Source organism: Dasypus novemcinctus, chromosome 14 (genome assembly GCF_030445035.2).
Source record: "Dasypus novemcinctus isolate mDasNov1 chromosome 14, mDasNov1.1.hap2, whole genome shotgun sequence".
NCBI lineage: Eukaryota > Metazoa > Chordata > Mammalia > Cingulata > Dasypodidae > Dasypus > Dasypus novemcinctus.
Window position 1 is genome coordinate 60,727,509 of NC_080686.1, and position 13,058 is coordinate 60,740,566.

Below are 13,058 nucleotides of genomic sequence, written 5' to 3' on the forward strand. Positions count from 1 at the left end.
TTCAATCATTCATAAAAATCTGTTAACAAGCTTTGGTTTGCTCTCAGCGATTTCTGTTGATAGATTGTCGATCCAATGCTTTGCTAGCTGAGAATGTCCCTGGCCGTGGGATAAATGTTTTTTCCATTATTAACTTTATTGCTGTGGTGCAAAAATCAGTCAGGAAAGTGAGGCTGTTCTCATTGCTTTTGGACTTAGGAAACATGTTCGGCTTGTGAGCCATGCGAGGGGCCAAATACCAATTGGTAGCAAAGACCCATCACTCCTGGCCCACCCAGGGACTCCTCTCTTCATTAGCCAGACTTTTTTCCCAGATGTACTTGTCTTCCCGTGTTTTAAGAAAGAACTTAAAATCGCACGGGCGACGCCAGGCCTGACGTCTGGGGAACCTCGGCTGGAGCTGTGGGGAAGAGCTTTTCCTGCCTTGTCACCGCGTGTGTCTTTGCTTTCGGCTTTGTTCTCTTGAGCACATTATTCTGAAAGAGAAGTCTTCGTGCCAGGCCCCTCACCTCCACTTTCCAAAGCTCGTTCTTACCTGTGTCACCTACCCTCCACCCTCTTCCCTCTGAGGCCCAGCAGGCTAGATAGCATTCTATTTCATGAGCACCAAAAGAGGGTGATTTAAGATGGAGAAGCACCCAGCCATCTTGTCTCCCTCTAAATAGGGGTAGAAAAAGGGGATTGGCGAGTTAATCCAAAAGACCCCCCCCCCCAAACTTAGCACCAAACAAAAGGAAGGGAAATTAAGACAGACAGAAGAATAAAAGCGCCACGTTTTCGGGTTTCTTCTTTTGAGAGGTGGTTTCTGTCCAGATGTCCAGTGAAGCCCCTTTGCCGTGTTGAGAGTAAGCAGGGCTGAGTAAACAGGAAACACCGAGGAGTCTATTTTTACTTGGTGCCTTCTTTACTTTCCCTTATTTCAGTGGAAAATGCGTCTGGATTCCACAAAACTCCTTAGTGAACAACAAATATAACCGGAGGAAGTGCCAAGTCTGTCATTCCTTAGCAGTGGTTTGGACACGTTTCTTCTTTGCAGAGACCCTGGGAAGGCTGGGGGCCTCTGACTGGGCAGGAAGCAGGTGGTTTGCTTTAGAGCAGGCTTGTGGACCCCGAGGGTGAGGAGAGCGCTGTGCCCCGAGTGACAGATTTCTGTCCTTCTCCCCAGAAGCCTGTTTTCCCAGCAGGCGCTGAGAAGGGGGAGTCATTGTTACTTTCTCCTGGGGTATCAGTCAGTCTCCTGGGCTGATGCTCGGGGACTTCCGTGCCAGAGGAAGCAGATGGCCATAGCAGATGAGTCTCTGGATGATGGGGTGGAGCAGCGAGGCTCAACCAGAAATTCTGAGTTTGGCCTGAGGGGGTGGCGAAAGCCTGGGGTCGGGGTGTGTGTTGTTTTCTAGTTTATCTTCCTGGTTTTACCGAAAGGCCCACCTACTCAAATTTGCATTCTCTGGGGAAAGAGAGTTGGGGAATGAGGTGTTTGGAGGACTCTTAGCTGCTGAGCTCCACACCTGTTGAAAAGGGCACATGCTACACCTTCTGCTCCCCTCGGTGTCCTGTCTTCCTCCCTCTCATTCAGCAGATTCCTAGGCCATCCCTTTCTTACCACACATCAGGGTTACCGTCACGTGCAATTATATCGCACATTAAGATTCAGCCTAGGATCTGCTGGGGACTTGTGGCGATTTTCTTGAGCTCACCTTCTTCCATCTGGGAGTCCTGATACAGATCTTCTCATGAAACAGTTCTGCACTATAATTTGAATACACGCAAGAATGTTCTCCTTTTTTTCATGAAGCATTGCCCCAGTGGGCTCATTCTTTCCCTTCACCGAGCCAGCAGCCCCACCTAAATAATATCTTCTGGAAACTCTAAGAGCCCTGTGAAAATCAGGCCCTTTTGGTGGCCAGGACAGGCAGCTTCTCCAGCCAGCTCAAGGAAGGGGGTTGGCTGTTTGTGTAAGCATGCCAGCGACCTAAAGGAGATGAACTTCACACACCTGGACCCTCGAGCTTGGCCTTTGGGCTGAGGCAGCTCTCGAAGATCTGATCTGATCAGTCCCAAGACTCTGAGTCCCGTGTGGTATCTTTACTTTTCCTTCCTCTGACAACACATTTCTTCACTCTGTCATGCATATCTCATGATTCCTTCCTCCCTATAACTTAAATTTACTAATCACTTTGCCTTGTCCATGGCCCTTCATTGTCTCCTTCTACCTCAAACCTTCTCTCCAGGAAGCCTCCCACTCCTAACTGCTTGACTCTCCCCACATCTCCCAATTCAAATTCTGGGGAGTGAGGCTCTGGTTGGTACCTTCACTAGGAGAGTTTTTTTGCCCAAGGTCAACTGCTGGCTAAACTTGCATCAGGGGCTATCCTTGGTCATTTCTGATAGGAGGTGATTGGTCACAAATGCAAAACTTGAGTTTAGTCATCATTTATTGAATGTTTATTAGGCCAGCTAAAATTGATCGTGACCAAGGAAGATACAAGGAAATACCATTAAATTCTGATGAGTTTTTGAAGACACTGATTATGCCTTTAAGTCCACCCCACGCCCCCAGAAAGGAAGTAAATGCCATTGTCTACCTACCAAGCCCAAACTCTTGACTCCCAATATTAGCCTGCCACTCAAGGCCTTCTAACCTGCCTTTCTAGTTTTAAAGAGTTGTTGTCTTTTTAATGTGATTTTCCCAAGCTCACCCTAAGCTTCTCCTTTACTCGTGGGGCTTCATCCTTCCATGTCTGAATTCTACATGTGTTTCAAAGACCAGCTCAATCACCAATTCCTTGAAGGATTGATAAATAAGGGCTGACATTTCTCTAATGGACACTAAGCTCCTGAAGAGCTGATCATCAAGTCTAATTCGTTTTTGTTTTCCTAATACCTTTTAAACACATTACATCAAGAACATGATCAATTATGTTTGCGTGAATAAATGAATACTTACTAAGTGAGATCCATGTGATAAATAGGTAACTGGTCTATCATCAGGCAAACGACTCAAGCCTCAAGTCCCTGGATCAAGAGTTCTTGAGCTGATTCATCTCCTTGCTCCTGTTCAGTGTTTAGAAGGCTTAGGTGAGGTGCTCTGGACAGAGCAAGTAGAGCCTAAGGCTCAGAAAATTGCTGAGGCTGGTTTTCAAATTAGAACCATGAAGGAAAGGCTCAGAGAGTGGGATGCGTGCACACCAAAAGGATTAGCTCGTGTCTGGATAACAGCAGCGCAAATGTGTAAAGTGGCTTTCGTCCATTCGTGCAGGCCCCATGGGGGACGGACAGGCTCATTTTCGGTGATGCACTTGCCAGCTCCCTGGGAAGGAGATTCTTTCCTGGAGCACGAAGACCATCTTGCGTCTTTCCTGGAATGCCGTGAAACTTCTGGCAGCGACTGGCCCAGCTGGATGCATCCTGAAACACCACATTCATTTGATATTGGGATTGATATTCCCTTTTACATTGTGGTTGGGACTCATTAACTCTCAATAATGACCAACATTGGAAGAAGGGTTTCCTCCTTCTCAAGCAAAAAAAAAAAAAAAAAGTTTCCTTGGATGGGCCACAACTCCTGTAACTGATTTGTTCTCTTGGCACAGGACAGCATGCTGTGTGGTACCCTGAGGCTGGTGAGAAAGGGGGCAGACTCAAGAATTCCTGGGTGGGAAGGCTCAGCCCTGCATTTACCACAATTGCTAAAACACTATGTTTAATAGCCCAAGACTGGTCTATATTTGCATGGAAACTGTATGTGTGGAATTTTCTTTTATTTTTTTTACTTCAAGATGGGCCTAATAAGAGCCAGATTGCTGATGAATCTGACGATTAGGAGCAGCCTATAAATTCCCCACATAATCATGTTGGTTCAATTCTGATATCTTGTTCTAAAAGTTCAAAACGAGTGGTGTTTATCTAACGTCCTCACTGAAGTACCATCTGCTGGTGCCAGACATGTGCCTTCAGTCTGCAGTTGCCCAGTTCCAGGACTGCCTCTAGAACCGTCATAGACTTTGAGTAAAGGGATCTGAAAGAGCGTTGGGAAGGCTCATTTTAGCAACTACTCTATGTCCATAATATCACCCTTAAATTGGCAAGCACACGGAAGCCTTCAGTGGGGACGAAATATATACAGCCGCTGTTCCTGGCTAAGCCTGGAGACAAGAAGAACCAAGGGGGCTCCGGGCTTCAGGAGCCTGGCTCGGCATTCACGCACACCTGAGTCATGCTCGCCACTGCACCTGCTTCTTTAGGAGCCAGGCTTTCTTCTTATCACCATTACTCTTTAATCGCACCGAAATTTCACTAGTCTCGGAAATTTGTCTTTTCTCTTTCTCTGCCACAGGACAGAATCTTCTGGAACCTGTGGGGGTGGGGTGGTGAGTGAGTTGGAGAACACATCCTGAGTCGTTGCTTAAGAAATTTTTAATTGCATTTTTTTCCCCAAGTGATTCCGGTAACAAAAGTAGTATGTTATAGGGCAAGCAAACATTTAAACAAAGAACAATCAGATGGTATTGTATAATCTGCTTTAATCTCCTACATGAGAGGTAACTATTACTCATTTCCAAAGCTATCGGCATCGAGTGAGGGATCAGAGAGGCCCTTCCAATGTAGTTAGTGGTATTCAGAAAAGAACCAGTGCCTTCAAAAGAGAGAAACTTAGACCCTGATAATGAACTCATTGCTTCTGTCTATATCTTATATAAATAAAAATAGCCTAATAGAAATATCAAGATACGGTTCCATACTCCCATAGTATGTTTTTTCATGAACTGTATTACTTTTAAAATTCTTGAGTGCCCAAGGAGCAGGTAAGAAGCTGCATAACAGGGGCAGAAAAGTCTAGATCAGAGGCCGGTAAATTATAGCATGTAGGCTGGCCACCTGTTTTTGTAAATAAAATTTTATTGGAACACAGCTATCCTCATTCATTTACATATTGTCTAGGGCTGTCTTTGAGCCACAAGGTCTGAGTAGCTGTGGCAGACACCGTGTGGCTCTCTGAGTCTGCAGAAAAATTTGCCCACCCCTGGTCTAGACAAATAAATGAGCTGAGTGTTGCTAAAAGTCCCCAGCTCACAATGTTAAGAGAAGCACTGGTTGGCTTTGGTCGTTTCCATGTACTGTGCAATTTTTAAAATCCTATGAGCCAGCTCACCTAAAACTCCTGTTCACCTTACTTTGGTGCAGCAATATGGAAAGTAAAATTGGGTCTGAATATATTTCATCTGTTACCTGGACTTTGAAAGCTTTGCTTGATTGCTTAAATGTACATAAGTCAATGTCATTTCTTGAAACTTTTAATAGATGCAAATATTTGTGGTGGCTGAAGTATTGGCATTATGCTTGTGTCTGTGCTATAACTGTAGTCCTCCTTCAGGTAAAACTCTTCAGTCTAATTATTTTCCCAATCTTTGGGACCAGTTTTAAGTGTCACCAGAAATCTGTAGTTTAAGGCACCAGACACATTTCTTAGCTGAGCCTTTCAGTGACAACATGCTGGACCAATTCAGTAAAACATGTCCCGGAATTATACAACTGTTTTATCTGAATTAATGGGATACCCTCCACAATGGTAGGGATTTTTACTAGGAGTTCAGGAACCAGATGTGGGCTCTGGGTTATTTTTCATACATTGGTGAGAGAGTCACATATCTCCTTCGTGGCCAGGGACGGTCAGTTTGATTTAGATTGCAGGTTATGACAAAGAACAAAGCTGGAAGGCCCAAAGCAGTTATGGTTACAGCCGCAACAGCTTTGAGCTAAATGTCTATACATATGTAAGACAACTGGCTGGAACAACATTAGACTGACACGTCAGAAGTCACTGGAAGCTTCTGAAATGTCATTAAGGATAGGGCTTATTTGATGTTGGTTACAATGGCCACATCTCTTTTTGCCTCAGTAAACATCTCTTTTTGCCTCTACTCTAATATTCAGGTAGATCATAAATAAAACGATTGTGGATTCTCCCTGCAAGTGTATCTTGGTAGACCTGTGATTCTACTGTAGCAGAAAAGCTGTAGAGGGCATAGGGGACTTGGGCTCAGGTTTGTCCATCTGGCTGTGCTCTAGGCCCACAGACTTAAACAGCTGCAATCCTGTTCTCTAATCACAATTATCTTTTTTACCAAGAATAACTTATAAAGCTTGAAATAATGACTTGGGGGGAAATGGTGTATAGTGAGACTATCACTAAGGATTTGAATGTGATTTTTGAGACTTGTGTTAAAAGTTAAAACATAAACCCACTTGATAGATTATAATATCCATGACAAATAAAGGCACAAAAGATGAAGTTTTTCTTCAGTGTCAATTCAAGTATAATAGGATCTTACAACTAGAGAAAACACCACCTTTCTATATTGTTATTTTAAAAAATCATTGGTCCTAATTTTTAATATTTTGTTCCTTTCTTAAGCTTAAAAAGTCCACCAGTCAAGGTCTTCTAATTTTGGTATGCACCATCTATAGAATGCTACTTGTAAATTCTAATTTTAAAGAGATCTGAATCTTTAAAGGATGATTATAACGGGTTCCTTTTCAGAAAAGATGCTTCATCGTTCTACTTTAGGAATAGAAAGGTAAGATCTTTATGGGGAGGCTCATAAAAGGTGGCCTGGGAAAAATGAATTTTCTCAAACCTATCTTTCAGGAGTGAGATCGTGGGGCTCAATCTCCTTTGAAGAATTCAAAGTAAAGCAAAACGACACGACAAACCACACCTAGGGAAAAGCCACCTACGCCTGCTAGGCCACATCGCAAAGGCACATATTTGTGTGACATTCTCGTGCAGGCGGCCAGGCTCTAATTAAGATCTAGCTGGGCAGATGATCACCAGGGAGAGGCTCAGGGTGTGGGGAACACTTCAAATTACATTCCTTGAGAACATTAGACTGTCAAAGCTCAGGGAGGCCCTGGTTGTCCATAGACATCGAGGCGGGTGAAGGACTGAAGCGAATGCTAGCACATGTCAGCATAAAATAGCTGTTGACACAAATTGAACATGTGCAATTTTTTAAAAAGGTGGTATCGGATAACAGGCCAACAGCCGTCCCTGTCGGCATTTTAGACCTCTTTCTTCTCCCTACTTTGGCTGTTTGTTGAGCCACTTCCATCAGGCAAAGTTCCATAGGATAAGCCATTTGAATCCGGCTGTATTTTGTCCAACATTTGTTTCCCTGTGGAGATAATAATCATAAAAAACTCTTTTGAGCTCTTACAGAAGAATAAGTCCTAGTAAGTCCTCCTAAATCTAGGCCACATTTTATTTCCCCCCCCTTTTTTTTTTAATACCATGCGGTAACCCTTTAAACAGAAGAGATAAATGTGAAGGAGGAAAAGGCTCTCTGAGCTTCATGTCCCCTGAAACGTGATCATAGACGTCAGAGAGAGGACTGTCCGCTACCCCACAGGCATGGAAAACGTGTCGGGTCGTCAGGAGAGTGGCATGAGGCATTCAGCCGTCTCCAAACCTTTCTCCCCAGAGAAAGTCCTCGCCCTGGACTGTGCTTCTGTTGCCTAAGTGGCCAAAGTGAATTATTTCTCAGTGAGAGTGAGAACTGGAAGGATGGTGCGTGTTAAGCAGGGGCATGTGGGGTGAGGAGGAGGGAAGCAGCTACGCTGGGCAAGGCCACGCGCAGGCCACGTCTTCCCAGGGAGGCCGGTCTGCAGCAGCCTAACCTTCTACCCTTAGAGGTTCCTTCACGGGCTGCCCGCACTGCAGGGATCTGCTCCCGGTAGTCATCCCCCACTCTTTTCTCTAGCCCTTTCCAAGTGAAGGAAACCCAAAAAGAAAACCCCCAAATCACCCATATCAATAGAACATGGCTAGTGTCTTATGCAAAACTGACACTCAATAAATGACTTTCAGCATTTACAGTTAAAACCTTAGCTTTGGTTTCATTGCTAAATAGCATTTTCGAGGGTAAGGATTACATTTCAAATTAAGATAGAAAATAATACCAGGAACAATTCATTTAGACGGGTAAAATTTTCTATTATAAATGAAAGAATATACACTCTTACCTGGAATATTTCCAAAATCAATGTAAGACTGTTGCAGATGTTCTTTTTCTCGATTTCTTGTGACCAAAAGCACTCCAAGGAAGGACATAAAACACCTGTAAGAATAGTTCTAATAAAGAAACAAGAACACTGAAACAGCTCAGCATCTGAAATAGCTGAGCTCCATATTCTACATGACGACATAAATTCCACTGGTTGGGTTTGTCCTGTTTCTCATGGTAAGCTGCCTAGAATTTGTCTTAATTGCTGCAGCCAATAATACTTGCACCCAGGACCAAGCTTTGGGTGGTTTCCAACAAATCTCTGCTCCAGGTTTTTACCATCTGGAGGCTAATTCAGGCTCTAAACCCTTTGGGCAGACATGAGGTCTCATTTTCTATCCATGCATGCCCAGACCCATTACTGGCATGCAACACAAGCAAAAAAATAATTTATTCTTTAATTTTCTAAGAAATTTAGTTGTCCTTGGCCATAAGAGTAGTCATAGTTTCCAGACTCCAGAAGTTCGACCTCACCCAAATATTTTATGAAATTGAGTTTTCAGATAGATGGTCTGGGCTCAAGTTTGCATAACAACGGTCATGCTGTGTATCAGGTTGAGAAGCAGCTAAGCGTTAATGGAATGTCATTTGGAGCCAACGGAAGCTCCTATACATGGGTGATATTCTATAAAAGTTCTGTTCTCTGTTTGCAAGCAATGTCAGCGATACCGTCCATCCCCCCCCCCCCAAAATCTCCAGGAGGCTTCAAGTTGGGCACAGTGACACAAGAAAGGAATGCTACCAGCTTAGTGTGATTAGGTCCGAAGCCAGGAGCTGCTCCAGTCTTGGCCTTTGTTCTGGGTGATCCTAGAAGCACTTGTGGTCCTCTGATTGACTTGAAATCTATCCTAGGGGCTCCCAAGGGTGGGGAAGGCTGATAGAGCATGGAAAGGTCATGGCATAACTACAAGGGCCAGTGGACACATCTCGACGTTGGCTGGAGCGGAAAACCCCTAATGTTTCAGGACCCTCAGAGAGATACCTAAATCAAAGGCACTGAGCCCTGTGTGGGGTGTTAAGTTGAAAAACATGTTTCTTTTAGGAGCTCAGGAAATTGATGTTTCTTATATTCCAATTTTCTATAGCTCAGATACAATGCCAAAAAATCCCATATAAATAGAATTTCACATACCTTACCTCTTAGGCATTTACTCACCCAAAAAGATATATGAATATAGTGAGAAAAGCTGCACCAAGGAATTCCTGATAGAATATGATACCTATAATAGGAATTGAAGAAAAAATTAATTTTAGAGTAGGAATCCACATTGATTTAAAAATTATGTTAATATATATTTTTTAAATATAATTACCCTCCAAATGTACAAGTAGTAGTTTAGTTTTAAAGAATTTGAATGCCCTACTTGCATTTTCAATTATTCAAAAAAGAACAAAAATTTGTAACACTTACATAACGTAAGTATCATTGTTATCATTAAACTCAATATAATTGTCAAAGTTTCTGAAAATAGAAATTTCTTATCTGGTCCAGGATTTGTCCCAATGAAATCCAAAAGAGGGCAAAGCTCTAGTGGTCATTACCCACCTATAGTTCTAGACAAAAGGCAGCAAACCTGAGCCGAGAGCCTGGGTGGACTCTGGGTCCTTGGCCATAGCACGCCCATCTCAGGCCAGCAGCTGCCGCCCAGCTGCCTCTACAGGCAATGCCCAGTGGCCTGTTGGTCTGACCTCCTCCCTACTTGGGCAGTAGGGGCCCAGGAGGACACTCTAGCAACTGAAGCCCCACTTCCCACGGCTGACCCCCCCATCTCCTTCTCGTCTTCCTTCTGTTCTCAGCAGCTTTCTTGATATGAAGACTATCTCATCTAGAGAATACACTTCTTAAGGAAGAAGCCATGCCCAATTCTAACGAATATTTGTCAAATGAATGAACATTTCTGAAGCATTTTCCATGCTATCACTTGCTTCCTATAATCATTATTTTAATGTTTTCCTGTCCTACTAAACTGACACATCATAAAATCTCTCTCTCTACAGGGCATTTTAAGTTCCTTCCTTCCTTCCTTCCTTCCTTCCTTCCTTCCTTCCTTCCTTCCTTCCTTCCTTCCTCCCTCCCTCCCTCCCTCCCTCCCTTCCTCCCTCCCTTCCTCCCTCCCTCTCTTCCTCCTTCCCTTCCTCCTTCCTTCCTCTCTTCCTCCTTCCCTTCCTCCTTCCTTCCTTTCTTCCTTTCTGCTATAGCATGTAGCAATGAGCTTCTTTATACACATTTTTCAGTGTTTTAGGATTTTTTTTTTGTTGTGAGAATGAATTTCTAGAAGTGGAATTTCTGTTCCCCAATTACACAAAAAATGAAGCAGGTGGTGAGTACATCAAATAAACCAATAAAATAGGGCACACCAATACCACATTTAGAGGTGATATACAGGCATCTACTATATTTTCATTTGGATCAAATTTCAAATTTATATTTTTTGTTTAACATTATTGTGCCTGTCATATATATAAAAGCCGTGTCCATAAAAATAAAAGATCTGCAATAGTAGAAAAATAGAGGCCAGACGGGGAGGTAATCATTTCTTTTCCCATCTGTCTGGCCTTCCCTGGAACACTGGTTTTAGTTTTGGGACCCAGTCTCTGATCATCAGGCTGGTGAGAGGCATGTAGGGGGAGAGGATTAATGGAATTGGGGATTTTTGGCCCAGAGTCAAGACTCAAGAGGACCATGACAGCTGCTTTGATTATTAGAAGGCCTGGCAAGGGAAAGATTCCAGAAAGCAGACTTAAGTGTCTTGAATTCAGGGGGAAGCTAATTTCAGCTCTAATGTAAAGAAACACTTTCTAATAATTAGAGCTCTTCAGATAATGAGAGTGATCCAAACAGGAGTGACTCTCAGGAGGCAGGAAGTACTGGGGAGCGTTCACGCCAAGTAGCATAACCTCTCCTGGAGGATGTGATGGAGGAAGCTCAGCCACGGGACGGAGGCCGGGGTGCTAGGGACCGCCAGGGCTTCTAACCCGAAGCTTCCGTGATTCTCTCACTGACAGTGAAAGAAACCTTTTGCTTGTTGTGGGAGTGGAAGCACCTACGCACTAGAAGACACAACATACCTGCAAGAATGGCACTGGTCGTAAAGAAAATATGGTTAACTGGCACCACCGTCGTCGTGCTGTAGAGTTTTGTGGCTTGATTCAGGAACCTAGAGGAGAAGGTACTGCCTGAGCCTCTGGCTCTAAGAGAAGCTCGCCTATTCGTTAAACAGTAACTTCAAAAAAAAAGCATGTTCTTTAGCTATAACTACAAAGAGAAAGGAAGTGCAGTGAAAGGGCATTTCCAATCAGCAGTCATAGCTTATATGCATCTGATGTATGAGATCAGATGTCAGGTTTTATGGTCTGTTTAAACCAACAACAGTAACAATGAAAAGCAATTAATCATATTCCGAGGCCACAGAAGTTTGAATTGGAAGCGATTCAAGCTGCTGGACCAGTATCACACTGGGGCCGATTCATTAGGATAGACCCTAAAATCTGTTAAATATCATATCTGGGGAATAGTGTAGCTATCCATTGATGTGCCACGTGCCAAGAAAGAAGATGGGGAAGTAAAGGAATGTTTAATGTTTCAAAAACAATGCTTGGTGCTCCAGCTGCAGAGCACATGTGAGGAGTTCAGCTTCTCATTTACTTTGCCACGAATGTGAATTCAGGTTCCCACAGTCGTGCCGTGCCACCCTGTGGAGGATTAGACCTTCTTCTAAAGCAGTGGATTGCACCGTCATCACCTGGGCATATTAAAAAAGTCTTAACTGCAGAGCAATTGAAAAAAAACCTTTGTGGGTAGAGCCCAGGAGTGTGTCTGTGTATGTACACACACACATAGGTATATGCACACATGTGTATATGGGTATATATACATGTATGCACATATATATGTACAAGCCAACCAACCTCCTCTGGAGATTTTAATGGGTTGAGAACCACAGTTCTGTAGTATGAAGGGTGCAGGGGCTGAAAGGGTAATGGGAATCTAGTTTCCCTTCATTGTTACCTGCCTTTTAAAGTCATAGAACAAAGCATAATGATAATGATGCTAATCACTAATCCAAAAGATATTTTAGCAGTATGGATTAATTCAGAAGAATAAAGAGACAGGAAACAAAGGAGCAAGATTCAAGTATTAGAAATACACTTAGTTCTATAGGGATGGACAAATAACAGTGACAAACACTGGGTTTTCCCAGTAACAGACCTTGTAACAGGGCCTGCATGCTGCCCATAACAATTAGACTTTATGTCTAGCACCTATGGAAGGAACCACTCTCTTTCTGAGTTTGGGCTTTGACTTCCTAGCTGGCACTGGGAACTGGTGCTTTTGCATATCATTTTAGGATGAACAGAAAACTTTCAGGTAGATTCAAGAAAGTGTAGCAGGCAAAGACATAATAACAATGTGAAATGGAGGGGAAATGAGCAGAGTAGATGGAGGAGGGAGATAGAATAGTAGAAATTAAAAATGTTCCTTGTAACCACTATTAGGCCCCAAGAGAAACATAAAACATCACTCAGCAATCCCATGGATACAAAGAAAATTCTGGCCAAAGATGCAAAGTTCTGGGGAAAGGATTTCCCTCCCGGCTAAATGTCTGGTTTTGTCCATCTCTGGACAATTAATGAGCATGAGCTAAGAAATGAAGGTGAAGGGTTCATGTATTTCCTATATTTAGAATGAAATCCTGGATGCAGACCTGCTCCTTTGATTTATTGTTAATGACAACCTGTGTACGATGGATATTAATTACAAGCAGACGAGCATCAGGAAAGTATCAAAGTGCACTTAGCTGGATTATGGCTGCACTTTAGAACTCATAAGACATGAAGGTGACACTTAGTAAAAACTTATTATTGGATGGGAAGGGCAAAACAAGGCATGTTGGCTGAGGATCAGCTGTAGATGCAATCCCCTGAGAAATCAGTTGTAGCTAATTTTAATTATCATCTGAAGTCAATAAAGATCAATGCTCAGAGAAGCACAGA

At 43.2% G+C, this 13,058-nt stretch overlaps 1 protein-coding gene across 2 annotated transcripts in view; it reads right to left on the minus strand.

Moving 5' to 3' along the window:
* Window positions 1–4,398: 4,398 nt before the first annotated feature.
* NIPAL2 (NIPA like domain containing 2) overlaps window positions 4,399–13,058 on the minus strand; it is a 116,377-nt gene continuing 107,717 nt past the window's right edge. For both annotated transcript variants that reach the window (XM_058275768.2, XM_058275769.1), the window contains 4 exons: window positions 11,133–11,221; window positions 9,220–9,283; window positions 8,023–8,117; window positions 4,399–7,175 (listed from right to left, as the gene is read on the minus strand). In XM_058275768.2, the coding sequence (XP_058131751.1) occupies window positions 7,063–7,175; window positions 8,023–8,117; window positions 9,220–9,283; window positions 11,133–11,221 (361 nt within the window). In that variant the 3' untranslated portion in view covers window positions 4,399–7,062. The remainder of the gene's footprint in view (window positions 7,176–8,022; window positions 8,118–9,219; window positions 9,284–11,132; window positions 11,222–13,058) is intronic.